Source organism: Falco cherrug, chromosome 2 (assembly GCF_023634085.1).
Source record: "Falco cherrug isolate bFalChe1 chromosome 2, bFalChe1.pri, whole genome shotgun sequence".
NCBI classification, from domain to species: domain Eukaryota; kingdom Metazoa; phylum Chordata; class Aves; order Falconiformes; family Falconidae; genus Falco; species Falco cherrug.
This window is the reverse complement of record NC_073698.1, coordinates 121623397-121647794: the sequence shown is the minus strand read 5'-3', so window position 1 is coordinate 121647794 and position 24398 is coordinate 121623397. Positions and strand designations below refer to the sequence as shown.

Below are 24398 nucleotides of genomic sequence, written 5' to 3'. Positions count from 1 at the left end.
ATAGTGATTGCCTTTTTCTCTGTACTTATTACATCACCCAACCTGCAAAGACATCTGCTTGCCAGATGCGTAAGGGTATTGCTGGAGCACTATCTATCTGATAGTGAAAGTGTTGCTTTGTACGAGAAAGGAGGGATGGATGGAGCTGCCTGAGAAGATAACTGAGGGGGGGAAAGTGCCAAAGAGAAATGTACTGTGTACCTAAGTTTTGATCTTTACATGGAGTTAATTTCATCCAAAAAAGTTCCCAAAGCTTTTGCTTTGGGATCATGAAAAGCAGAAATCTTAAATTAGGGGCCCGGGGTGGGCTGGGTTTCTCTCAGAATGTAGCTCAGGTCCCAGCCAGCCGGTGGGGACAGTGGCACCTCGGCCCAGCAGCCGGGCTGGCAGCGCAAGAGCTTGGTGCTGGCTGGGGGAAGGGTCAGGGGGCTTCTGGTGCAGCTGAAACAGCTTCAGGTCCTGATTATCGCCACTTCCCGGCAAACGCCTCGAAGGAGGGTTCCTCCATGTGTCGGACTGGAGGATGTCACCGGTGCTCTCTGCGGTGCAGAATGCGGTGCCTTTCATTGCGCGGGGAATGGTGCAGTGATGTCCCTCACGCTGCCTGCTACAGCACGGCATTTGCAGACAAAACCGCGGCTTCACCCTTTCCGTTTTATTTTTAGCCTTCTCCTTTGGGATGCAGAGCTCTGCCGTGCACTCCCGCGACATTACAGCACCTACAGCCACGGGCGCCTGTCTGCGCGGGGGGCACCGGGTGGGAACAACGGGAAATGCCCCGGCGCTGCGGCGTGCCGCGCTCCCGGGAGGACTGTGTGTCAGGTCCGCCCGGGACAGCGGAGTCGCGGCCCCGCCGCCGAGCGACGCCCCGGGCCGAGCGAGCCCCGCCGCCGAGCGAGCCCCGCCGAGCCCCCAGGGCCGACCCCGGCCGCCGGCCCGGCTGCCTTCCCGGGGCAGCGAGGCGGGGGGCGGGCAGCGCCGGCCCGCCGGACCCCGCTTTCCCCAGCCCCTTTCATTGGGCTCTGCCCCGGGTCCTCCCCGGCCGGGCGGGGCCGAGACCGCCCGCCCCCCGCGGGGCCGCCCGGGGAACATCTGGGCGGCCGCGGCGCAAACATCTGGGCGGCCGCGGCGCATCCCCGGCGGGCGCGGCTGGAGGGTCCCGCGGGCGGGGGTCGCCCGGGCCAGCAGCGGAGCCCCGCGGCGGGGCGAGGGACGGCGGCGGCGCGGTAAGGGCAACGCGGCTCGGCAGCCCCGGCCGGAGGGGCGGGGGGGGGTGGGGTGGTATCCCCGGGCGAAAGATCCGCAGCGGCCCCCGTGAGCCTTCCGCGGGTCCGGCCCCGCGCAGGGAGCGCGGCCGCGGCTCCCCCCGCGCAGCCCGGCTGTGGCACCGCGCAGCCTGCGCGCCCGCGCAGCGCCGACCCCGCCAACGGGGCTTTGGCGGCGGTTCTGTACCGTGGAGCGGAGCGGGATGAAGCGTCAGGGTGTGAGCGAAACGTTCGGTCTAGGTTTAAGTTTCTGGCGTGATTTCTCTTTCCCTCCCTCCTCCTCGGGTGTCCAGAAGGGGGGCGCACGTCGAACTGGCATTTCCAGCAAAACCAAGGGAATTCAATGTGGCCATGGCCACCTACTGTATTGGGGGGAGCCCTGAGGGTGGGCTATCTCAGCCTCTCTGTTCTACTGCAAAACAGAATAACCCTTGGAAAAACACTTTCAAGCGCTGGCATATGTTACATTTTGTTTCAACTTCTCAGTTGTGAATTGTATTCTGCTCCCCTAAGAACACTAATACTGAACGTGGTATCCAACATTTCATTGTCTTTCTGACACGTGGCTTTCTGAAGTTTCAGAGCTTAGGAACCAAAGTACTTCAAACAAAGTATGCTTAATTTTTAAGCTGGATATTTGATGATTACATTACATACCTAGGAATTGCGATTTCTCCAGTCTGTGTAACTTTGCACCACCTTACATTACCGTTTCTGTAGACCTCTTTAAGTTACGGCATGTGTTCTACTGCAAGTCACCTTTTAATTGGTAAAAGGGAGCGATTCCAATAGCCATTTTAGATGCAAATTCACCACTGACTCTGGAGTTGCCTTTCTGAGGTTCGCTCAGATGCCTTTTGCCACTTTCCACGGTTGCTTATGTGGGCTTTCCCTGTATTCTTCGCTCTACAGATGGAGCTGGGTAAACCAAACAGATTTTTCTCAGTTGTGGAAAGTGTGGGTAGAAATAACTGCTGGGGAGGAAAAGTCAAACGAACCATGAGGAGTGGCTTGAATAATTATGCCTGTGTTTAGGCAGACTGCTCTCTGTTTACTCTTTCTTACATATCGAATCTGTCTGGAAATACCATTTTGGTCTGTACTGCTAACAGCCAGTGCAGCAGGACAAAAATGGGCCCCTTGTTTCCAGCCTGAAGACTATGCGAATCCAGGCTTCTCCCTGCGAGAACTCTTGTCAACTGGCTCCTACTGTATTTCTTAGATGTGACCAAACATACTCATGCTCACTTGCCGTTGGCAGCAGCAGTCATTTTGATCGTCTCTCCCTAGCTATGAGCAAGGCAAATTCCTAAACCTAAGGATTATAAATAATTAAACTTTTGTTTTTAAAATACCTTCTTTTTTAGTACAGTGCCAGTCTACTGCAGTACTCCTGTCTTACCACATAGCATGAGCCAGACCTTGAGTTCTGGCACTGCTTTTTGCTCCAGAAGATAAAAAAGAGACCCTTCTAATCATTTTACGTCTAAATCAGGGCCTGCTATAACATTTTAATGCTATCTGAGCAACATTCCTAATATTCTTGCTAAAGACCTTGCACTTGAGATATTTCTGAGGTACAGAGTGTAGCATCTGTAATGGCAGTGGGTTTGGAAGAGTATACAGCCCCTTGTTACAGCTGCTGCTCTGATTGAATTACAAAACTCCTACTCTGTTGCGTTACTCTTGCTCCCTACATTAGTTCTGTTGTCTGAGGGGCAGCAGGAACCAAAGCCGCTGCTACTGTAGCCCTGCGTTATGGAGGACTCTTCATTTTCTGCTAATCTTGCCTTAGCACTAGCCGATGCCCATTTAGTGAGTATGAGGTGGTACCGTGAGGAGGAACTGTACCTGTTTCTCTGATGCATTTTGATTTTTCTGGCTGGGTTAGCTCTCAGCCAGCCATTTCTCCCGGCTGTTATCAATGTTACAGACTGCTTTGCCAGGGCTTCCATTTGTTCATTAGTGTTTCTCTTTCATTTCCCCTCCACACAGCCTTCTGCTGTTGAGAATGTTTCCCCCAAGCGATAGTTGGTAGTGGCAGTGCATTTGGTCACCCTTGTGACAAGCACACCAAGCACCCTGGTCTTGACAGGCAAGACGGTAAAGAAAACTCCCAGGTACAAAGGCAAGTCAGCCAAGGCAAAGCTCTAGGTGCAAATCCCAGCTGTTATGTTGCATGGCTTTGTGGAAATCACAAAGCTTTTAATCTTTCTTTTTCTTCTTATCACAACACAATGTTGCAAGCCCCAAGCATTCATATCATTGGTTATGGCATCCAAATCCATGAGACTTAGACATTTATTCTGAATCACTTTGCCATCTAAGAGCCCGGAGGGCTCACACTACCTGACTGCACTCCTCCATAGACAGGCACAATGGCTGTCTTAATGCATCACTTAATTTCAGAAAGCCGAGGTTCCAGAACAAGTGCCTGGATCTCAGCAGGAACAGACAGCAGAATGCAGCACCATGTCCCAGTAGAACCCGATATTCTGGACACATGTGCCCCTGGTTTCCAGTCTCCTCCCTAGCAGGGGACAGGAGAAGTTCAGCTCTTGCAAGTGTCGCCTGCTTGTTGCCCAGGTGTGAGCTGTTATGAGCATCGCATTGGGTAACTGAGCCTGTTGGCAATTTTTTGGTAAGAAAACTCAGTCCTTCCTATGAACGCCATCAAGGACTTATTGATGCTCTTGCATTTGTTGAGATGTGCTCCCTTCCTGTTTTTGTCATCTTGAGACTATGCTTAGGATGAAAGCTTAGTGGTATGCACAGCATAGCATGACACTTCTGCTTACCGTATTTTATTAGTGTTTGGTGGTTCTCTAAAGTAGTGTCTTCTTTGTAATATTCCAGGTTCTCATTCACAGGCTTTGGTCACCGCGATATCTGGTACTGCACATAACGATGAGAAATCTTAATGCCTTTTCTGCACAGTCACTGGTAGTTAGGGTAAGGGAGCAACCCTTGAGACCAAAGAATTATAAATCATGCTCAGGTCAGCAAGCCCTGTCCTTCATACCTGAAGATCTGTCCTCCAAGAACAGAATTCCTCACTTTTGTCTTTCAGACCTGGCTTCCTTGCAGGTGGAAAATACTATTTTAGACCACATAGCGTTTTCTCAGTAGACCCATCCCCTTTTTTTTTGATTGTGCCTTCTTGCCTTCAAGAAGCATTTGGAAATGTAAATAACGATGGCAGCAACTTCTAAGAGCCTGTAAGGAACTCTCTAAGTGTCAAATGCAGGTTCTGTCACAGCCCAGGTGGTCATCAGCATTTATTACAAATGTCTGTCGTAGTCTAGTGGTCCTGTGAACTTTGCTTCCCTATGACAGCCTTCCACTGAAGCCCTGACACTACTGTTGAGACACCATAGGAGGAGGTCCATAGAGGGGGTACCAACAGAAACTGAACCGTATTTCATTTTGTTTCCTCTCCAGAGCAGGGCTCTGATCTCAAAACCATCAGTAGGTATATCAGACTTTGGCTCCCTTGGCATTTTCCTGGCCTGTCGCTCAGGAAGCAGGGAATGTATAGGTAAGCACACCTGGGACTAGAAGGAGGAGCTAGGGATTATACCCCACAAAACCGGTTTTTGTAGGTTATCCAAGGAACAATCTTCTTACTGGCAGCGTGACCTCTGCTTGACCACGGACCTTCAGGAGCACCTTGTGTCCCTCGGGGGTTGTTCATTGAAGTGACTCCAACAGTGTTAAAGATGATAAAAGGAACTGACTTTATAAAGAGAGAGCATATAGGAATTTCACCAGCTCGCCCAATTCAGGTTAAAATCAGGAAGCTGAGCCCAGCACCGGGTGGGCTGGAGTGGGGAGCTGGTGTGGGGTGAGAGCGAGGAGCTCCCGCAGCGCATCCTCCCACTGCCACGAATCCTCCCACCGCTGTGCATCCTCCCACTGTGCCGCGTCCTGCAGCGCTCAGCTGCTGCCGCACACAGCCAAACACCTGCCACAGCGTGCCAAACTGCCAGGAGCCCAGCATCGGCAGCACCGCACTGGGAAGGAAGTCCTGGGCTGTGGCCCTGTGCGGGGACAGGGCTGTGACCCTTTGGGGACAGAGGGCTGTGGCCCTCTGTGGGGATGGGCATGCTGGGCTGCGGGGAGACGGCAGGAGGCCACCCCACAGCAGGCTGTGGCTACTGCCGGCTGCAGTGGGCAGGGGCAGCTGCGGGGCCTGAAGCCAGGCGTGCTGGCGTGGCAGGCAGCGCTCGTACTGGCACTGGTTTACTCACGTTCCCGTGCTGTTTCACCCTTTAGTTCCGGCAGTGGTAGGAAATACCAGGGTTTATGACCAATAAAGAAACCATGAATCTTTTGCAGGAAAAAATGACTTTTATGTAGCCCATGCAGCTACAAGATTTAATTTTGTATGTGTATGTTCTTGAACTTGCAGTGATCTGATAAAAGGCTCCAAACTGGCAGTCCTGAAGACCAAAACTTCCATCTCCACACAGTGGCAGCTGCTCTGGTACTGGGAGCCAATGGTGCAGTTGTTGTGGAGTGTTTGTTGTCCCTGGACAATCCCTGGAGATACCCTGCTCGGCTCTGGGAGCAGAAACAGAGTCAGCAGATGCACGGAGAAAGGGGGAAGCAAGCCAGAAACTGAGGGTCATGAGAGATGAAAAAACACAGCAAGGAGCACTGTCATGGTTTAACCCGGCCAGCAACCAACCACGCAGCCACTTGCTCACTCCCCCTTAGTGATGGGGAGGAGAATTGGGAAGGAATGTAAAAGTCAAGGGTTGAGATAAGAACGATTTAATAATTTAAACAGAATAAAGGGGTAAGAACAACAATAATAACAATAATAATAATAACAACATGGGAAGGTGGGGATAAAAGAGTAAAGCAAAAGGTGTGCATGCAAGCAAAGCAAAGCAGAGCAAAGCAGAGCAAAGCAAAGCAAAGCAAAGCAAAGCGAAGCAAAGCAAAGCAGGGAATTCATTCCCCACTCCCCACGGGCAGGCAGGTGTCCAGCCACCCCCGGGGCAGCAGAGCTCCATCACCTGTAACGGTTACTTGGGAAGACAAATGCCATAACGCCAAATGTCCCCCCACTTCCTTCTTCTTCCCCTAGTTTATATACTCGGCATGATGTCATCTGGTATGGAATAGCCCTTTGGCCAGCTTGGGGCAGCTGTCCTGGCTGTGTCCCCTCCCAGTGTCCTGTGTCCCCCCAGCCCTCTGGCTGGCAGGGTCCAAGGAACTGAAAAGTCCTTGATTTAGTATAAACATCACCCAGCAACAACTAAAACCATCAGTGTGCTGTCAACATTGTTCTCACATCAGAGCCAAAACACAGCACTGTACTAACTACTAAGAAGAAAAGTAACTCCATCCCAGCTGAAACTAGGACAAGCACTGGTTGTCAGAGGGCTGGGAAGGACAAGTACCTGGAAAGGAGGAGCTGCTGACAGATGCAAGGCACTGACAAACCAGAGCAGTTCAGGTTGTGGGCCCAGACTCAGCACTGGGAGGCTGTGCCTTTGAGTCCCTCCTTTTAACGCCACTATATAGATTTCTGGTCATTACCTCTTGGGGAGTTTTGGTTTTCATTCCTGTGTTGTAGGCCTGAAGATTTTATCAGGGGTTGAATTCTTCACTTACAGGCTTCAGAGCTGCCTGTTCATGACATTACCTGAAAATCCTTCTCTCTCACACCCTTAAGCCAAGAATATCGAGGCTGTACTCTCATTTTTTAGCATTTCAAGGAGTCTTGACTCCTGCTTTCATTAGTACACACAGCACTTCATTCCAGTTTCATTGTGGGGGAGCTATAGGTGCCGGCTGAGTATTTCCTTAACACCAGAGCAGTGATCTCATCTGGAAACATGGGGCTGTAGTTGCTGAAACACTTTCAGTCATGACATGAAATCGGTGCTGTATTTAGTGAACAAAGTAGTTACAGCAGACGTGGCTTTCCAGAGCAGCATGGCTCTCCGTGATGGGTACCATTTAATGGCTGCAGGATAAAGGGCATTTGCCTTGTGGATGCATCTTTAAGTGCAAGTAGGAAACTTTGGTTACTGAAGTGAACTTGTTGGTGATTTTCTTTGTCTTAGATGCATTCCAGTTTGCTGGATTCCAGTTTTTGGTAAAAGCTGTATGATCACAGCTTGTGCACTGATTAGAAAGCGTATACAAATGTGGTGTTTCCTCCTCTTATCTGGGTGCATTATTCTCACTGACATCATGATAGATTCTTGCAAAATAAACATTTTGTATCAAATATTAAACTCCACATCACTGTTGCCTAATCTAGCCTATGAGAGGAAAATAACACTTCGGTTTCACCATTGCAGTAAATTTGCTAATGTTTAATCTTTGGGTTAAACTTTTGTTACCATATGGTTCTGCAGCAGAAATGAAGGCACTCCAGCACGGTGAGTTTGTGGCCTTGTAACGTGTCATTTCTGGAAAACCCCCACATTTCTGGTTGACAGTTCTCTCAAGTGCAGGGCTTGATAAACACAGGAAATTGCAAGGCAGGCTGCTGGGAGAGGAGCGGGGAAGGGAGCTGTGCCGCAGGGCTGGCTGACTCGGTGGCTGCTGGCCCCACCGGTGCAGGGTGCGCTGCCTAGACCCTGCCATTTCTTAGAGGGAAAAGGGGAAAAGGGGAGACCGATCTGGTCCTGCAAGCAGCGATTGAGAACCTGTCTGAATAAGCAGCTGGTACAGCTAGTCTCTCCATACCACTCACCATCCTGCCTTAGTCCCCACATGGGTGGCCTTGAGAGATCAGGAGTCAAACTGGAAATGCTATGAAACATCCCTCCCAAAAAAGTCAGAGGATGTTTAAATCAACCATGTAAGTCTGTCTGTTGCCTGCCTTTCATGCTTCTGCTGGTGTAAGTAAGATAATTTTCAGGCTAAAAAGACAGCTTTCAGTCCTCACAAAAACACAGACCTTTTCTCGAATGCTCACTTAGAAACTGCCTTTCTCCACCGCCTCCTTTGCCAGCAGGTCCCTCTATTCCCTTCTGACCCTAAGAAGTAAGGTGCAGCCTGAACCGAGGGATGAACATCCCAGGCACACAAAGCATTACTGCTGCAGAGGGAACTTGCAGGCAACCATCAACAACCTATATTTGGTCAGCAAAGTTTGAGTGTAAAACACTTTTGCAATACTGTGCAGCTTTCTAATTGCTGGAAAAGCCCAAATCATGCAGGCAGAGCTTTCTGTGACTATCGCAAGGCAAACCGTGCCGGGAGTTTTCACGTGTGGAAAGAAAAAAGCATCTCCCATTCACAAGTAGCTGTAAATTATTCTCATTCCTTATTCCAATTGGCTGCAGAAACATTACGTGGTACTTAAAATTTATAAACTACTTCAATTATAGAGTTTATTGCCATAATTGTGCCCAATTACCTTTTTCTACAGTTCCCCTGTGACCATGGGCCCCTGGGCAGGGTTGCCAGGATGGGGGTCCAGGGTGAGGCTGGTTGGGGCAGTTAAAGCCTATGGGTGCCCTTGAACCCTGACAGAGCCTCCCCTCCTGGCATGCCCCACACCTCCCAAAAGTGGGGTTTCAAGGAGTACTTGCTGGGGAAAGCCCACGTCTGGGCTGGAGCATGCACCTCGTCTGGCTCCTGGGCACGCTCCTTGCGGGGGTGGTGGTGGGGAACTTCCCCTCAGCCAGAGTCCAAAATTCTCTTTGCCAGAGTCCAAAATTTGCTGGTGCCCTGCCTGCCGTGGCGCCATGGCTGGTGGTGGTGGGAGAGTCCTGGGTGGTGAGATGTGGAAAGTTGAGTGAGCCTGCCGGGGGTGCTGGGGCACGCACTGCTGGGAGCGGGGGCGACTCCGTCAGCAATGGGCAGGGGTCTGTGTGCACTTGCTGGAAAGCCAAACCCTGCAGGCACCAGCACCTTGGCTTTGCCTGGCAGCGTCAGGAGCAGGGTCTGGGCAGGGCTGAGGTTCGCAAGCAGGTCAGCGGCTGCAGGGACGCATGCGGCACCTGGTGTGGTGGCTTTGGGGGGCAGCGGAGGGAGCGTGGGCAGCCCTGGCATGGCTGAACCCAAACCTCATGGCACCAGCTGTGGGGCAGCCTCCAGGTTTTCTCTGCTTGCGTCTCTGGCAGATGATGTACTCTAGGGAAGGTGGTGGGCAGCAAGGAAGGTTTGCTGCTAAGAACATGGCTGCAGCTCTGCCAGCACCCCTGGCCCTGAAATCACTGAATAAAAGAGGGTCTGGGATTTGCAGGTCTTGCAACATCAGCCCTCTAGTGATTTGCTTACTAGCTTATGAAATAAAGCTTTGTAAAAAAAACCAAACTGTCAAATTTATTAAGTATTGTCGTAACATGCTGATGCCATCCTTTATCCAATAAATAGCACCTCGGCTACCGAAACTGGCTGGCTCCCAATCCGTGCAGGAGAGCTGGCAGGAGCCACACAGGGGGATGCCAAAGCACAGCACAGAAAGGCAGCAGCCTGCAGTCCTGCCCCCCTCTGCTCTCACCTCCTGTCGCACCCCTGCCTCACACCTCCTACAGCCACCCCCGATCCCGCAGGGCAGGCTCCGCTTACCCTCACACATCCTTATGTGGTACCAAGCCCCACCATGCGATGCCCCCTGCTTCGCTTGCAGGCAAAACTGTCACATCAAAACCGTAGGTGGTGGCAGTTGGCTTCTAGCCTGGTCGAAATAAACTCTTAAGCCTGATAAGAGAAAATTCATGAATTGGGAAGTTTAATCAGTTTAAGGTGAGCTCTGTCGTGACGTTTTCAAGTTTACTAAGGAGTTAAAGTATAATTCATACAACTCCTTTCTGAAGCCAACTGTATTGGGAGTGAGTGTTCTGAAGGTCTGCCACGACAGCTGGCTGGCGGACTGCACTGCCTCTTTCCAGAGAAATTCTGCAGATAACCCCCAACATCTTTGAATGAACTCAAACTGAAGTTTACACTCTGTAAAACTAATAATATGTGATTGTATTGTTTATAGCAAACCCCCCCCAATTTTCCTGGATGTGTTTGGTTTATATTTGACATGCAGCACTAGCTGCTGTGTCAGTCCTTTGCTTTTCTTCTTTTCCCTTGTGTTGAAAGGTAAAAAATAGTTTTAAGCAGAGTATCTCAATGGATTACTCCGATGTAGGGCAGAAAAGTCCTGCAGTGATTAGAGCTCTAGGTAACCCAGGTGTGATTTTACAGTAATTTGAGAATTGCCTTTGAAGTTTTGTGTACTGTGCACTACAAATGACATTAACACGCTGTTCTTCACCTGGCTCTTACTGCGGCTGTACTCTCACAGAGGGAGGCGTTTCATAGGGTTAATTCACCTTTTCAATCCAGTATCTTGCTTTGATATGGGGTGCAGGGTAAACCGTTCCATTTGGAGTGCTCTGTACCCACCATGAATGACGAGATATGTCATGAATATGTTTTTTCTAATGAATGGTGTTCAATGAGATCAGACACAGGGTGAGGAAAGGCTGCCCCCCACTCCTCCCCTCTTCCTTTCATTCAGAGGAGGGAAAAACCCAACGTGTCTGAAAAGACAGCAGTGCCTTTCAGGCCAGCAGGTTTTAGAAGAACCAGAAATCAAGGCTTTTAAAGCAAAAGAAGTGTTTCAAAGTTTAAAGCAAAGTTTAGGCGACTGCCTAAAACTTCAGTCTCTGTTAGTGCTGCCCTTTTCTGATGCAAACAAGGGTGCAGTGAGTACTGGCAGTGAGGCACGAGACTCTTTGAATTAAAGGTGTCCCAAAATGAGGTACCTCTTCTGTGAGATCGGGGGCTGGATCCGACCTGTGGGGCTGAGCTCTGCAACACACCACTGAAAGCCCAACTGCGCTGGAGGCTGCTGGAGAGCGAGCAGGGCTTTCCCCAGCTGCAGATAAAGCGCACAGGCATCGGCCCAGCAGGGTGTCATGGGTGGCGGGGGAGGCAGGGGAAGGGTCTCCCAGGCCTTGGACCCCTGGCTGCCACCTCCTCCTCCTGTGGTGCCTAGCCGGCCCCGGGCTGGGGGATGCTCAGCCCAGGAGCAGGATGATGGCACCACTAACTGTGCTGCACCCCAGGGGGGTCAGAGCTCAGTTCAGGTTGCTGGGGGGAGAGGTGGAGGTGCTCAGCACCATGCTGGTGGTGGGGTGCCTGTGCTGCCTGGCGGGCCTGCTGCTGCTCCCTGCTCTCGTGGCTTTTGCTGCTGTGACCCTGGCGGCCACCAGCCCCCAGGCAAGGCAAAGGCCCCCACGGCAGCGGGGCACGGCACCCCAGCTTTTCTTCCCAATGGGAGACAAGTGGCGTGCAGGAGCCCTTCTCCAGAGAGAAGATGCCCCAGATGGAGCCCTTCACGTGCCATGAGAGTGCACAAAGGCATCCCTGGCTGGCCCTGTGGCTGCCCCATGGCTGGTGGGTGCTGCTGCCCCACGGCACCCTCACACCCTCACGCTTGCCGCCAGGCCAGGTCTCCATGGGCAGGTGCAAGCCCCAGTGGCACCTGCAGTGATGCGCCAGGAGCCGGCTGGCTTGAGCAGCCAGCATCTCTGGTACTTCGGTAATCCTGCCCTAGAAACTAGCCAAGGGGAGCTTTATCCAGGCAAAGCTTTCAGAGCCCACTGCTGTCCTCCTGCAGCCCTTACACAGTGGGAAAGATCACCTCTGGGAGCAGAGGGGTGGTCAGCAGGGGCAGGATCCTCTTCAGCATCCCTGTTTCAATCACAGCCTGCCTCGTGCTACACATGAACTGTCTTTTTTTTTTTTTTTTTTTTTTTCTCTCTCTTTTCTGGCTATGTAGGTCATCTCTCCTCATGCAGTTGGGTAATAGTCTTATGGCAGCTTCAGGACCTGTGCATGTGGAAAAGTTTCTCTTCCAAAAAAACAAATAAATTAATGCTTTCAGTGGAGTTTAGCCTCCAGAAATAGGAGAGGGTTCATGCTACATGACTAGACAGCATTACGTGAACTATCTGCAAGTACTCCATGGCCCACAAGCCACAGTTTAAAACTTCTTATGCAGAGCTGACCATAGGAAATACTTACTGACAAGAAAAATATACCAAAGCCTCCATGTTCTATTCATAACTGGATGGCTCCAGTGTAGTGCGGTGATAGGATTTTTAAGCCAGAAATGCCAGTAACAGAAAGTACAGGTTGCCAGCGCTTCTGAAGTGGTTCTTCTTGATTATTGCCTGTGCAAAGTTTTAGTGTGCCTTTGGGTCACGACGCAAAACAACTCAGTTTACAATAACCTAAAGAAAAATGGCAGTTTAACGTTAGAACTGTCATTTTAATGAAGAAGCTATCGGAGCTAAGTTAACTCTTCTAAAATCTGGGACAATGACCCAGAATTACTAGGCTTTATTAGTGGCACTGCTTCTAAATGACTGTATAACACTGTCCAACTAATTGCCTTATCACGCAGTGCACTTGATAATATGGGTCTAGTTGCGGGTACATAATTCACCTCAAGTATTGAGAATGACTTGATGTTTGTAAATCATAATGAGACATCTGGATTGAAATACAAAATACAATTTATTAGTGAATAGTCAGCCATGGGAACTGCATGCAATTAATTTTTCCTTCAGCTGGGTATTGACTTGATTTCTGTTTGTGGAGTAAAGAAACAAAAACCTGTCTAAAGGTGAATTGTGAATATTCATGTTCTCTCTTTTGCTAGTACCACTTCAGCAGCATGACGTAGTGCACTATGGCTTTTTTTCTCTCTACGTGCTGACAGCCAGCTCTGTGTTTCAGGCCAGCTGCTTTGCAGTTGGGTCTCTCACTCTTGTTCTGCAAAGCTGTGAAACTGGGGAAACTGGCTGGGTCTTTGGAACAACCAGGGGAGGTAAGCACCCAAATTTATTTTTAAATAAGGTGTGAGTACTTAATTCAGGGACGCCCTTTTGACCTGTGCAAGGAGATACTTTGAAATCATAACCCACAGAATTCCCCGACTATTTCCATAATCAATCTGCATTTGTTTCACCCTCAGGTATTGCCTAGCAGAAGACCATGGGCAATTTCAAAGGGCATGCCCTCCCTGGAAGCTTTTTCCTTCTTTTTGGCTTGTGGTGGTCAGTGAAGTATCCACTGAAGTATGCCTGTCGAAAAAACAAGAACATTTGCTACCTTGGTTCCAGGGCAGGATTTCAGCGCCTGGAGTTTGTTGAAGGGATCATCAAAGCTGTCTTTGCCCTCATTGGTAAGTAAGGTGGACTTGGGGCAGGCAGCAAAAAGTCTGTGCCTTTTAACACTTCTTTTTTAAAAAAAATATTTGTTCTCTGATGAAATATATCTCACAAAATATTGCATTTTGTTATTTTGTCCTTTAAACATGATGAATCTAAGAACTAGTGGTTTCCATCCATAGCGCTCTTCTGGAGCTTCTTTGATGCCTCCTGACTACTGCACAGCTGGTCCATCGGAGTGTCCATGTGATGTGCACTCCTTCAGGGAGAGAGATGAGGGGTTTGGGCAAGGGGCTCTCACCTGAAGCCTGGGAGCACCAGACTGCGGGGACACTGATCTGCTGTTTCAAATCCAGCTATCTCAGATATTGGCAGCCTCCACTGAGCTGCTGATAAAATATGTAAATGCAGATGCTTCTTCATTGCTGTCACTCAAAAGTGAAAATATGCACAAAGAAAGACTGAACTCCATCTTATTGCTGCAGGACTGTTGCAATGGGGTTGGGGATGTTGCTTCTCTGCTGCTGTAGACTGGCCTGAGCACAAGCCCACGGGGGTGGTTTAGGGAGCTGTGCAGCTGGCTGCAAGCGCCTAGTTCTTGTTCTCATTCCAGCATGCTGTATGTTAGCCCTTTACCTTTACAGGGTAAGTGAGCTAAATAACAGGGGACCCGGGGAGCTCAGCAGATGTGGCTCTCAAGTTGAAAAGGATCTTATTTTTAAGTATTTTTAGATTCTTAGATTCTATCTATCCACTCTTCCTCAGTTGCTCAGAGTTGCCTGGTTTCTAACCAAGGTGCAGGCTGTGCTGAAGTCTTGTTCTTGCTTTTCTTTCCTCTCCAGGATGTATCAGTTAGGATACATCAACGCTGAAGTGATGCTGTGCATACAGCTTACTCTTTGATGTGCCTTGAAGAATTATCAAACCCTGAATAAAGGTGTTCATTTTGAGGTGTGAGTGGGGACATCTTTCCTACAAATCTGTCGGTGTCTAGAAGTACTTGGGCAGCTAAAACAGTCATCTGGTGTTTTTATTTTCACCTTGAAACAAAAAGCTATTATTTTAATGTATGGTCATTTCTTCCAGTCAAAAACATGGACCAGAAAGCCTGGCTAGGACAAACAATAAAAGCAGCAGCAGGAGTAAACTGTTCTGTTTCTGTGTTAGGAAAACTTGAAATTAAGATGGGAAAACACTGCATTTGCTCTGCAGCATGTCTACTTAGCAGGACACTGACCCACGTTTTATAAACAATATAATTAACTTTAATGTTTTGAAAGCATAATGTATTTTAAATCCTTCCCAAACTTCATTGATCATATAAAGTATCTAAAAGCAGCTTTCCCCTTGCTGGAGTACTGCAGCTAGCTAGCAAGACACCGAGGGGCCAAGGTAAGGGAGGTGGTGGAGCAGCAATCCAAATACTAACTTGATATACGCTCTCATGGGACATTTAATAGATTGGCACAGGGGACGGATTGCTTTTTATGGCTTTGCAGGAAACGTCCCCTTTGAATTCAGAGTCTGAACTCTGCCATCTTGCACATCACAAGGGACTGAAATAGTAAATCTCTCTTTTGGGGACTTCAGCATGTGTTATACTCATGTTTGAACCACTGGGAAAGGCAGCTGAAAAATTCAGTCAGACAACTACAATAGCAATTGTTTTTTGGTTGTTTTTTTTTTTTAAAAAAAAAAACAAACCAGCATAGAATAGCTGTCTCCATTTTCATGGCTGGAAACTGCAAGATGCAAACAGTCCCACCAGGAGTGGAGCTGCAGCCTGGTTTCCTCTGGCTTTCTCCTCTCTGGACTGTATGAAGCTTAATACATGCTTGAGTTCACTCTGTGGTCTTTCCTTCAGCAAAGCAGCTTATTTCATCTCTCCACTGCCTATTTTCTTGGAAAAAAAATGTATTAAATTAATATCTTTGAGGCCTCCATGCATTTTCACTTGAGTTTGGACAAGATGTTAAAAACTTAGTTGGGAATGACTGAAATGGACAGGAGGGAGCAAAACATAGTGACCACCCAGAGCAATCCTCAGGCAGCCAGACTAAACCCCAAATTGCCTGGTGCTATGCTGCGTGGGGATATACCGTTGCCTTATGTAAAGACTTAACATCAGTCTGTACCTAAGGGACCAGGACAAATGGTTGCACTTCTCGTTTCATGCACAGGAATGGTGGCTGAGCAGTTTGCTCCTGATGGACCACATCTGAAGTTGTATAATTATGAGGAAAAACACTGGGATCACTTAATGAACTGGCAGCATGCCACCATGTACCTCTTCTACGGCATTTCGGGGTTGGTTGACATCGTGGCTCACGGGACCAGTGCACTGCCAGTGGCCATGGACAGGATGATGCTGTCCTTAGCAGTGTTTATTGAAGGTCAGTTTACCTCTCCCTGCAGAGGTGCGTGTGAAGCTTGCAGAGGGGTATCGGTCTTTGGTCTGGGAAGGTCAAATCAGCATTAGAGAATGAGCCTGTGGGAGCTGGTGTTTAGTGCCCTGAAATGTGTGGAAAAGGTCCGTCTTGGCCCTGCTTACACTGCTGAGGGCTCATCTGCACTGCAGCCCAGAGCACCATCACACATTGTAGAGGTGCACGTGTGCTCTCCTAGCTGGCTCAGACAGCAGCAGAGATGTTGTGTAAATAGCAGCACAGGCCGGTTTTGGGTAAGTGCTCAGTAGCTTCAACATACGCACTGACACGGGACATAGCTTGTTAGCTGAAGTGCCTTTACCTGCACAGCAGTGGCACCTTGGCACTGCACGGGGACATGCTCAGTTTATGGTTTCTGTACACACAGTATATCTCATAGTATCCCTCTTGTTACATTGCAGAGACAGATGAATTAGACTTTTTGTTAACGTGTTTTAATCGAAAGGTGACAGAGCTGTGGCTTCCCGTGCAGTTTCCTGGTCTGAGCTCGAGAGTGGGAGTACAAAGTATGTAGGCATTGGTCTTACAGAACTACTCTCAGTTCAACTGAGAGGGTGATGTTGGCAGAGAAATGTCAAAGGCTCACTGTTTTCTAAAAGCAGATGCAGGGACATTACAAGGGAAGAAAATATCTTAAACCGATCACTTAATTTATTCCAGGTTTTCTCTTTTGCTACCATCTTCATGGGAGAGCCATGCTGGATGTTCATGTTCATCAGTTACTGCTGTTCGCTGTCTTTGGAGCTGCCGTCTGCGTATTTCTGGAAGTTTTCTTCCGTGGCAGTATCGTGCTAGAGATGCTCCGTACAAGCCTCTGCATATTACAAGGCAGCTGGTTCTGGCAGGTAGGTCACTCTTCTGCCTTAGGAATTTCTTCTTTCACCAAAAGTAAGTCATTTACCCCTCTGCAGAGGTTTCACAGGTGATAAAATACATCCTTTCAGCACAGACCTCAAAGGACTCATAGAAGACAATACACTCTTAATGTCCCTTTAAAGAGAGCGAAGTATTTCTCACATACATTTTACACAAGAAGCAGCAGCCATTTTACTTTTAATGCCTTTTATTTGAATCAGTACAAAAGCTAAGGTGGTTTTCTTGAGCTGTCCCTCGCTACAGTCACTGGCCATTCTCCAACCCCAGCCCGCTGGCAGGGGCTGGAGGCAGCCGTGTGTGCTGCCCTTTGCGGAGTCTCCCGAGTGCTGCCCGTGGGGTCCCTGGCAGGCGCGGCCGAGCCCTCATTGCCATTGCCGGGCTCAGAAGGTATTTAAGCTCCTGATCCGCGTTAAGAGGTTGAGGGATGTAAAGCCTCCTGCTTTTCCAGTGCTCTGGAAACTGAGCAGAGGTAGCAGCCAAAACTTTACTGTTTCAGGGATGTGGGTCCCCTCAGAACTTTTCAAAATGCAGCTTCCACACCCCCACTCACCTGTGATTCCATCCAGTTAATAGATGTTTGGCAGCGACACTTGCTCTGCTGTCAGACCAAGAGAGAACGTCTGAACCGCTGCGATCCTGTAACAAAGAAGCAGGAGTGCTAGTGCTGGTGTGTGTTTCATCTTATAGAGGAGAACTGAGGTCACTCAGTGATTTGTCTTTCCGGCATGTCTAGACTGGTTTCCCTTTTTTATATGCTGGCCAGACAGGATGAATAAAAACGTTTGCTGTTCCTTAGGAGAACTGGACACTCAGCACCAAATCAAATATTTAAATACTTGCTCTGGCAAGGTGACAGACCTCTGAAATGGCAGTGTTTTTCTATAAGTGAACCTGAGAACCTGGTGCTGCAACATTTGCTGTTTTATTTTCTTGTTTGTAAACTTTTCTTTGGTGATTCAAGAAGCTTTACATAAGAGGAATTAGATGCAACCATTTATTCTTTGTTGTCTGCCTAGTCTAATTTTAGAACAAGTTATTTCTTTAGCTCTGGAGACAATGTAGTTTCTGTTTCAAAGTAAGAAACTGAAGAACTAAAAATACAAGAGATTTAAGTGTGGCTTTTTTCACACCCACATCAGACTTCAACCGTATGTGGGACTGAAAACCACGTACTGGCTGCAGCATGACAGGCTTGTAAAAGGCAAAGGGACTTTCTTTCTGCATCATCAACACCCTCATTCATTGAATTCTCTGCATGGAAATGCAAAATGCACCCCTCCCCTCCTCCTTCCTCTCCTCTTCTTCCCAGCACCTAAATCCTCAGCTAAGCTGCTGAGTGACAGCTTTGGGCAGCACTGGGCAGCCAGAGGGACTGGTGCTTGTCACGCAGACCTTGGTGTAGCCACAGGGCTGCCAGTTTCCCAGCTTATGCATTAATACAAATTTGATCTTTCCCAGCTCTGAATAAACGAATCAGCTATGTATTTCACATGAGCCTATAGCCTGGGGAGAGAGAGCTCCATTTGTATGTGATTTCAAACCCTGACCTTTCTCTGGATGGCCCAGAAGAGACAGACTTATGGTTTGCCTTTATTTATTAATTTATTATTCATCTTCCGAACAGTGTAAGGCACTCCCAGGCGCCGTTGGGAAGAAGTGAGTCAGTGCAGATGGCCAGGCAGGTGTTCTGGTTGGCGACGCGGTCGTGGTGCAGATGGTGCAGGGCTGAGCACCAGCCCCTGCCCTTACAGGATGCAGCTGTGGCTGTGGCACTCCGGGCAGGGTCCTTAGTTCTCTGGGCATGAGCAGGGGGCTCTGGGACCGTCTCTGCATCTTCAAAGGCATTTCTGCAGAGAACCGTGTAAAATGATCCATCGCATCTGAGTGTGGCTGTAAAATTTGGTTTTAATAGTAACCACAGAAATAATCAGCACTAGAAGAAAATGAAACATCTGCCGTGTGATGGCGTAGCAGAACACACGCTACAGCATAGGATACGCATCAAATGGCATGCGCTAAATATCTTTTATTTTATTGTAGATCGGCTTTGTGCTTTATCCTCCAAATGGGAGCCCAGAGTGGAATCAGACGGATCATACTAATATGATGTTCCTGACCATGTGCTATTGCTGGCATTATGCCTTTGCTTTTCTTATACTTGCAGTGAATTACACAATCGTCAGCTGGTAAGTGACTTGAAACACTAAAATGTTGGAGATACTGTCTAACAGGAGCTTTATTTTAGAAGACTTTCACTGCCAAATCAAAGGGTTTGTAGAAAGTGATTGTCTTGCAAGGTAAAATTGAAATAGATGTGATCAATGAAGACAACATGACTCATTGCTTCAGTAGAATGGTGAAAAGCATTCATAATGTACAGTTCTGAGAGCATAATGCTTCTGACATAAAATGAGCTTTTTTTGATAGTCTTCCCCATTTGTAAGTGCCTATAAAGTTAGAAGCATGAGAGGCTTTTTTTTCCCTACAGCCTCTTCTCAGTGCTCATCTCTACTAATTCCAATGGCTTAGTCAGCAGGCTTCATGACTTATCTTTGGGGATTATGGGACAGGTTCTATTGCTAGCAATTTCCTGTGATCAGACAAAATTTCTTTTTCACTAGCCAGTTTCATCACCTAATTTCTAAAGTTAGCCCTTTTCCTTGCAGCCCCATGCTAATTCTGACAAAATTCCAACTGCGGTGTCAACTTGGCTGTAAAAATGGGCCTGATCCTGCCATGTGTGATCACCTTCTGCCTGCAGGACCCTACCAAGCCTTGGCCTGCACTGTCCTAAACATGCTTCTCACCCCTTGACTTTACCCCTACCATTCTAATTAGCCCTATCTAATCATGCTTCAGTCCTACGTGGTCCTTGCAGCCTTGCTTTGCACCAAGGTGCCAGTTCTGCGTGGCTCTCAGTCCGAAAGGCACCAACGCTCAGGGCTGGGTAGCTCTGCTGTGTAACGGATGGCAGCTGTAGGGAAGGTGACAGCAACCCTTACATCCCCTCTGATCTGGGGGCAGTGGCTGCAGCATCAGGCAAGGCTCCCAGGGTGAGCAGGGCACACTGCGCAGGTCCTCCGTGGGGAGGCTGGCCAGGCTCGCTCTTCTTCACAGCTTGACAGTACTCTTCTGAGCGAATGCAGCTGTTGGCCTTGTGCCTGCATAACACTGAACTTTCTAGATGGCACGCTGAGGTTTGCTTAGGGTGTACGCTCTTAGCTGTGTTCACAGGAGCAAGCTCCTACAAGCAGTATGTTCAGGCGGCATCGCCAAAGGCAGCACCTACGGGTGCCATGGCACAGGCTTGCCCTGCACAGCAGCCGCTCGAGCTAACACACAGGTATCTACCACCAAGGCCCATAGTTAAATTCTGCCCAGATTCTGCTTGAAGTCACTATGCCCTCTTTACGATGTCTTCCACAGTGGCCCACCACGAGCTTTCACAGATCAGTCATCCTAAGTCCCTGGTGAAACACAGGAGTTGAGCAGGTTTCTACCATGTGAAAATGGCCAGATGAGCTGTTGAGTTACTGTTGTCAACTCTCTTTTTTGTTGTTTCCAGGGCGGTTCGCTCAAAGGTTAAGCAGTCCCAGTCCATGGAAATGGGATTACTGAAAACATCTGAACGAGATCAGGAGTCAGAAGATGAAATTTAGTATGAATGTGGCTTGAGTAGTTTACCCACTCTACCATTAGGCTAACTGATACCTCATTTCTAGGTTTCTTTGCCATCTTACTCATTCTTTACTACAACTCGTTACGCAAATATCATCCCCTGTATACTGTCTACATCTACACAGTTACATCTTTATTTTGTGGAGGGCAAGCTTGGTACCAATTTGTGATGGCTGCACTAGTACCTTGCTTATCACAGGCTTCAAAGAAAACCAGGCTAATATTAGACAGATGTGGCTGGATGAGGTGGCATGCTGAAGGCTGTGTGTTTGCTGCATTAAAAGCTAAGCAAAACATTTTCCAGCTGCCGCTGAATGGACGACTTTCCATAATTAGGGTGTCCAAATAAGAGTGTTTGTTGCCCTGCAAGTAACTGTGCATAAGTAACTGTGCAGACCTGGAAAACAGTAGAATAAGATAAAAATTCAGAGTCTTATGGCTGTCGCGTAAAAACTTCAAGCCTTTGCTTGTGGCTTTATGTTAAATGGAAAGAACTACTCGGTGCAAACCTGTTCAGTGTTTCCCTGAAGAGCGTGTAGTGTGTTCACTCCCACAGAGCTATGAGCTTGGTGGGAGAGGCAAAGAGGTGAATGATGATGAAAAGCCACTGGAGTTACTCATGTCATGCCTAGACGGTCCTGCTCCTTGGACTGAAGGGCAGTGGCAGTGACTCTGCTTTCCCTCAGCACCTGGAGCAGCTTCTTTTCCAGAAAGGCTGAATGTTGTCCAGTGGGGCAGCACCCAGCCACAAAGCCAGCTTCTTTCCCAAAGTTATTTCCCTTCCTTTGTTGGAATTTGGTGGATTTCTGCAGGTTTTATAGCAGAGACGTGACTGGACCCTGCACCTGGGCCAGGAGTGGGCAGTGCTGGTCTGTGGGCAGGAAGGGATGGATTTGCATCCTTTTCCCTGTGCCACCCCTCAAGCGCCAGGAAGCCTGCACAGCACTGCACAGTGAGCTGTTGGAGGGCAGATGTTGCCTTCATGGTAGCTCCGTGCCCAGCTACCCACCAGTCAGTGAATTAAAAAATAATATTGTTTTTAATTGCATTTATTTTCTGCACCAAAGCTGGCGTCTTGATCTCATGAAAAGCAGGGTGCTCTCCCCAGTGCTTAGCATCACTTGGGATGCGTGCCAGCCTCAGCAAAAGGGAAATAACTGACACGTGACAAAAGACATCGGAAAACAATGCTGTTTATGAGGACACTGCCCCCAAAGGGCAGACTTTTGAAACATCACTCTGGGCATCACTGGCTCTAAAGGAGTCTTTCGAAAGACTGTTCCCGGCAGCTCGTGGCACAGCAGCACCTACGCTGTTTTCCAGAGGCCTGAGCATGGGCTGGTGCTGGGAGCATGGGCCGTGCTGCGTATCCACCACTGGTACGGTGGCATTTCTGGGCAAGAGCCCCTTCCCTTCAAGACTCCTCCTAAAAATGTTATTTTCTAAATATTTTCAGAAACAGGCTAGTGCAAGGCAACAAATTCTGTTTAAATAGTGCCAGATCATGAGGTTTGGTTCTGCAGAAGTGTGTTTCTTCTATTATTCAAATATTTCCAGATGCTCCCAAGGGAATGCAGAGCTGGACTCTGGTAGATGAATGAGAGTTGTAGAATCTGGTCCCTCCACTTTTGAGTTTCCTTTATATTTTTTCCGTGTGAACCAGAAAAATGAGTGGCATGAAATTGCTAACTGCAGTAAGAGGATTGCTTAAAAAGTTAGATAATAAAACTATAGCTCAAAGGGATCCCAGGACTCCAGGAAAAAAGAAAAAAAGGCTTTTTCTAAAGCTGTTTTATCTTTGATGAAATATAAACATTCCTTTCATTTTTAAGATCTACTTTTTATCTCCCTTTTGTCAAGGAGCACCTTCCTTAGCTGCATATGCTGTTAATGCTGAATTTTAGCCTGCCAGGTTTGGCAATGCCTTTCCAAAATCAGTGATGTCATTTATTCTGAAGGAGATCTTCAGAAAGTACTTTGCTTCTCATAGGCAGGAACAATGCATGTTTCTTCACTACTTTTCTTGACAAGTATATTTAATACTGTACAAATACTAAGGTGCTGTATGTCTAAAGTGACAACCTAAGCAGGAAGAAAAGCATGATGAACTGGCTTAGCTTTCATATGTCTTCTCAGAAGACTTCAGTTTGTCATTTCTTAAATTATTTTAGATCTTTGTCAACTATTGTGAAATGACACTTGTAATCGGGTGCCAGATTATCCAGATGAATTTACTTTGGAAAGCAGGAATAGTTGGCTCACATACATTTCTGTGTTTACAAACGTAAAATGGGAAACTGCAGATTGCTAGCCAAAGATCAGCACTTTTCTTAATAATTGTTTGCCCTTCTTCCATGCCTTTCTCTGAAGCATCTTGGAAATTTTGCAAACATTACTGAAGCCTGTCTCAGGACATTCTGTAAGCTAAGTATTGGTATGGCATTTTGGTAGCTTCGCATCTCAGCTTTACAGTTCTCTCACTGTAAATTCTGAATTAATTGATATTTACTCTGCTCTGCAAATCTAAGACTTGAGTTTCATTACTGTAGTTCCATTAAGATCATATTTTCTGCTGGCGTAAGCCAGAAAGAAGATCCACAGCTTTGCTGAGGAGCTTGCCCTGTTAACTGCAACAGGGACGCAGCGGCCAAATGCAGTATGTCACTACACCCGGCAACAATCCTGACTTCATTGCACCACATTACTCCTGTCTCTAAATGGCTGGGATTTTTTAAAGGGCATAGGTTTTTTCCTGTTAGAATGGCTGGGGTACAAAGCTTCTGCAGTGCTGGGCAGTGAAGATGGTGGTGAAGAAGGAGAACTTGGGGATTATATAAAAGTCTGCCGCAATAAGCCAAAATCAGTTAACGAAGTGAGCCTCAAGGGATTCGATAACCGGAGTGAGCTGTGAACATGGAGGGTGCTTAGCAAACTCTCCTTTTGAAGAAACTGCTTTTTCAGAAACCAGAAGTGCCAGTCCTCCAGTGCCATGGGCAGGAGAGTGGCTGCCTGCTGCGGTCCCTCCTGTGGCCACCCCAGCCTGGTGGCCCTGGCTCTGTCCTTACCTCCATCCAGCTGGGGACGCAGGTCTGCGCCTTTCCTTGGGAGAACACCTGGGCAGGACTGGCCTGCAGAGTGGTATCACCTGGATCTCCCTCTGCCTCCCTGCTGTGAATCTCCTGTACACCAGCAGAGAACTGGACAAGTAAGCCCATCAGGTGCACCTGCTGGTTTTTGGACAGCCACGTTTAGCACAGATACAGTGAAAGAAGCCTGGCCTGGGGGCTAACGCAGTTTGTGACCCAGAACTGTAGGGCAGGCTTCTTGCAAAAACTCTGTCTTTGCATAAGAGAAGGTGGCATTGCATTATTAAGCTCGAAGAAATGCAAGGAAAAAGAGGTCTTGAAGCCTCAAGGCAACAGCAGTCTCTTGGATTTAATGTTTAATACTTACAGTACACAAAGAGTGAGTGTCATAGTTTTGTGCCTGATGTGGTTTTGGTGCCACAAAGGAAAGAAACACCCTGTTTCAGAGTGGGGTTTTGCCTTGCAGAACACCTGACCCATTCTTCTCGAGCACTGTTCAAAAGAGAACCTGGGAACAGCAGCAGAAGGCACCTGTGATGATGACAAAGGTACAACCTTCAGCATTTAACTGGCAACAGATTTTTCTTGAGTTGAATGGGTCTGACAAGTTTACAAATGCCACTCAGAAAAAGGTAGCTGCTCTCAAGAAAATTTAACTTATTGTTAAATATCAGTGCCTTTGAACAACCATATGGTAGTTTATAATAGACAAGATATGCTTGTAATTTTATTTAAATAAAATGGATTTATTCATATGTCTGTCGTGTTTTCATGGGAAAAAATGTAGCAGTTTATGGGGCAGGATGGGTGGGACAGGTAGGTTACTCTCACAGCCCACCCAGCCATCTGAATGAGTGGGACTTGAATTCAGGAAAGGTCAGTGCTGCCTGTTGAATT

The 24398-nt window shown here is 48.0% G+C and overlaps 1 protein-coding gene across 3 annotated transcripts; it reads left to right on the top strand.

Moving 5' to 3' along the window:
- The first annotated feature begins 1078 nt into the window (after positions 1-1078).
- Positions 1079-24256, top strand: TMEM45A (transmembrane protein 45A). 3 transcript variants are annotated; one of them, XM_055703165.1, is made up of 6 exons: positions 1079-1226; positions 13219-13428; positions 15595-15807; positions 16522-16706; positions 18778-18923; positions 23968-24256. In XM_055703165.1, coding segments are annotated over exons 2-6 (735 nt in total). In that variant the 5' UTR covers positions 1079-1226; positions 13219-13238; the 3' UTR covers positions 23969-24256. The 3 variants fall into 3 exon arrangements, with proteins under 3 accessions (XP_055559140.1, XP_055559139.1, XP_005440595.1); XM_055703164.1 differs by having other exon boundaries at positions 20303-24256; XM_005440538.3 differs by lacking the exon at positions 1079-1226 and having other exon boundaries at positions 13217-13428; positions 20303-24256.
- The last annotated feature ends 142 nt before the right edge of the window (positions 24257-24398 follow it).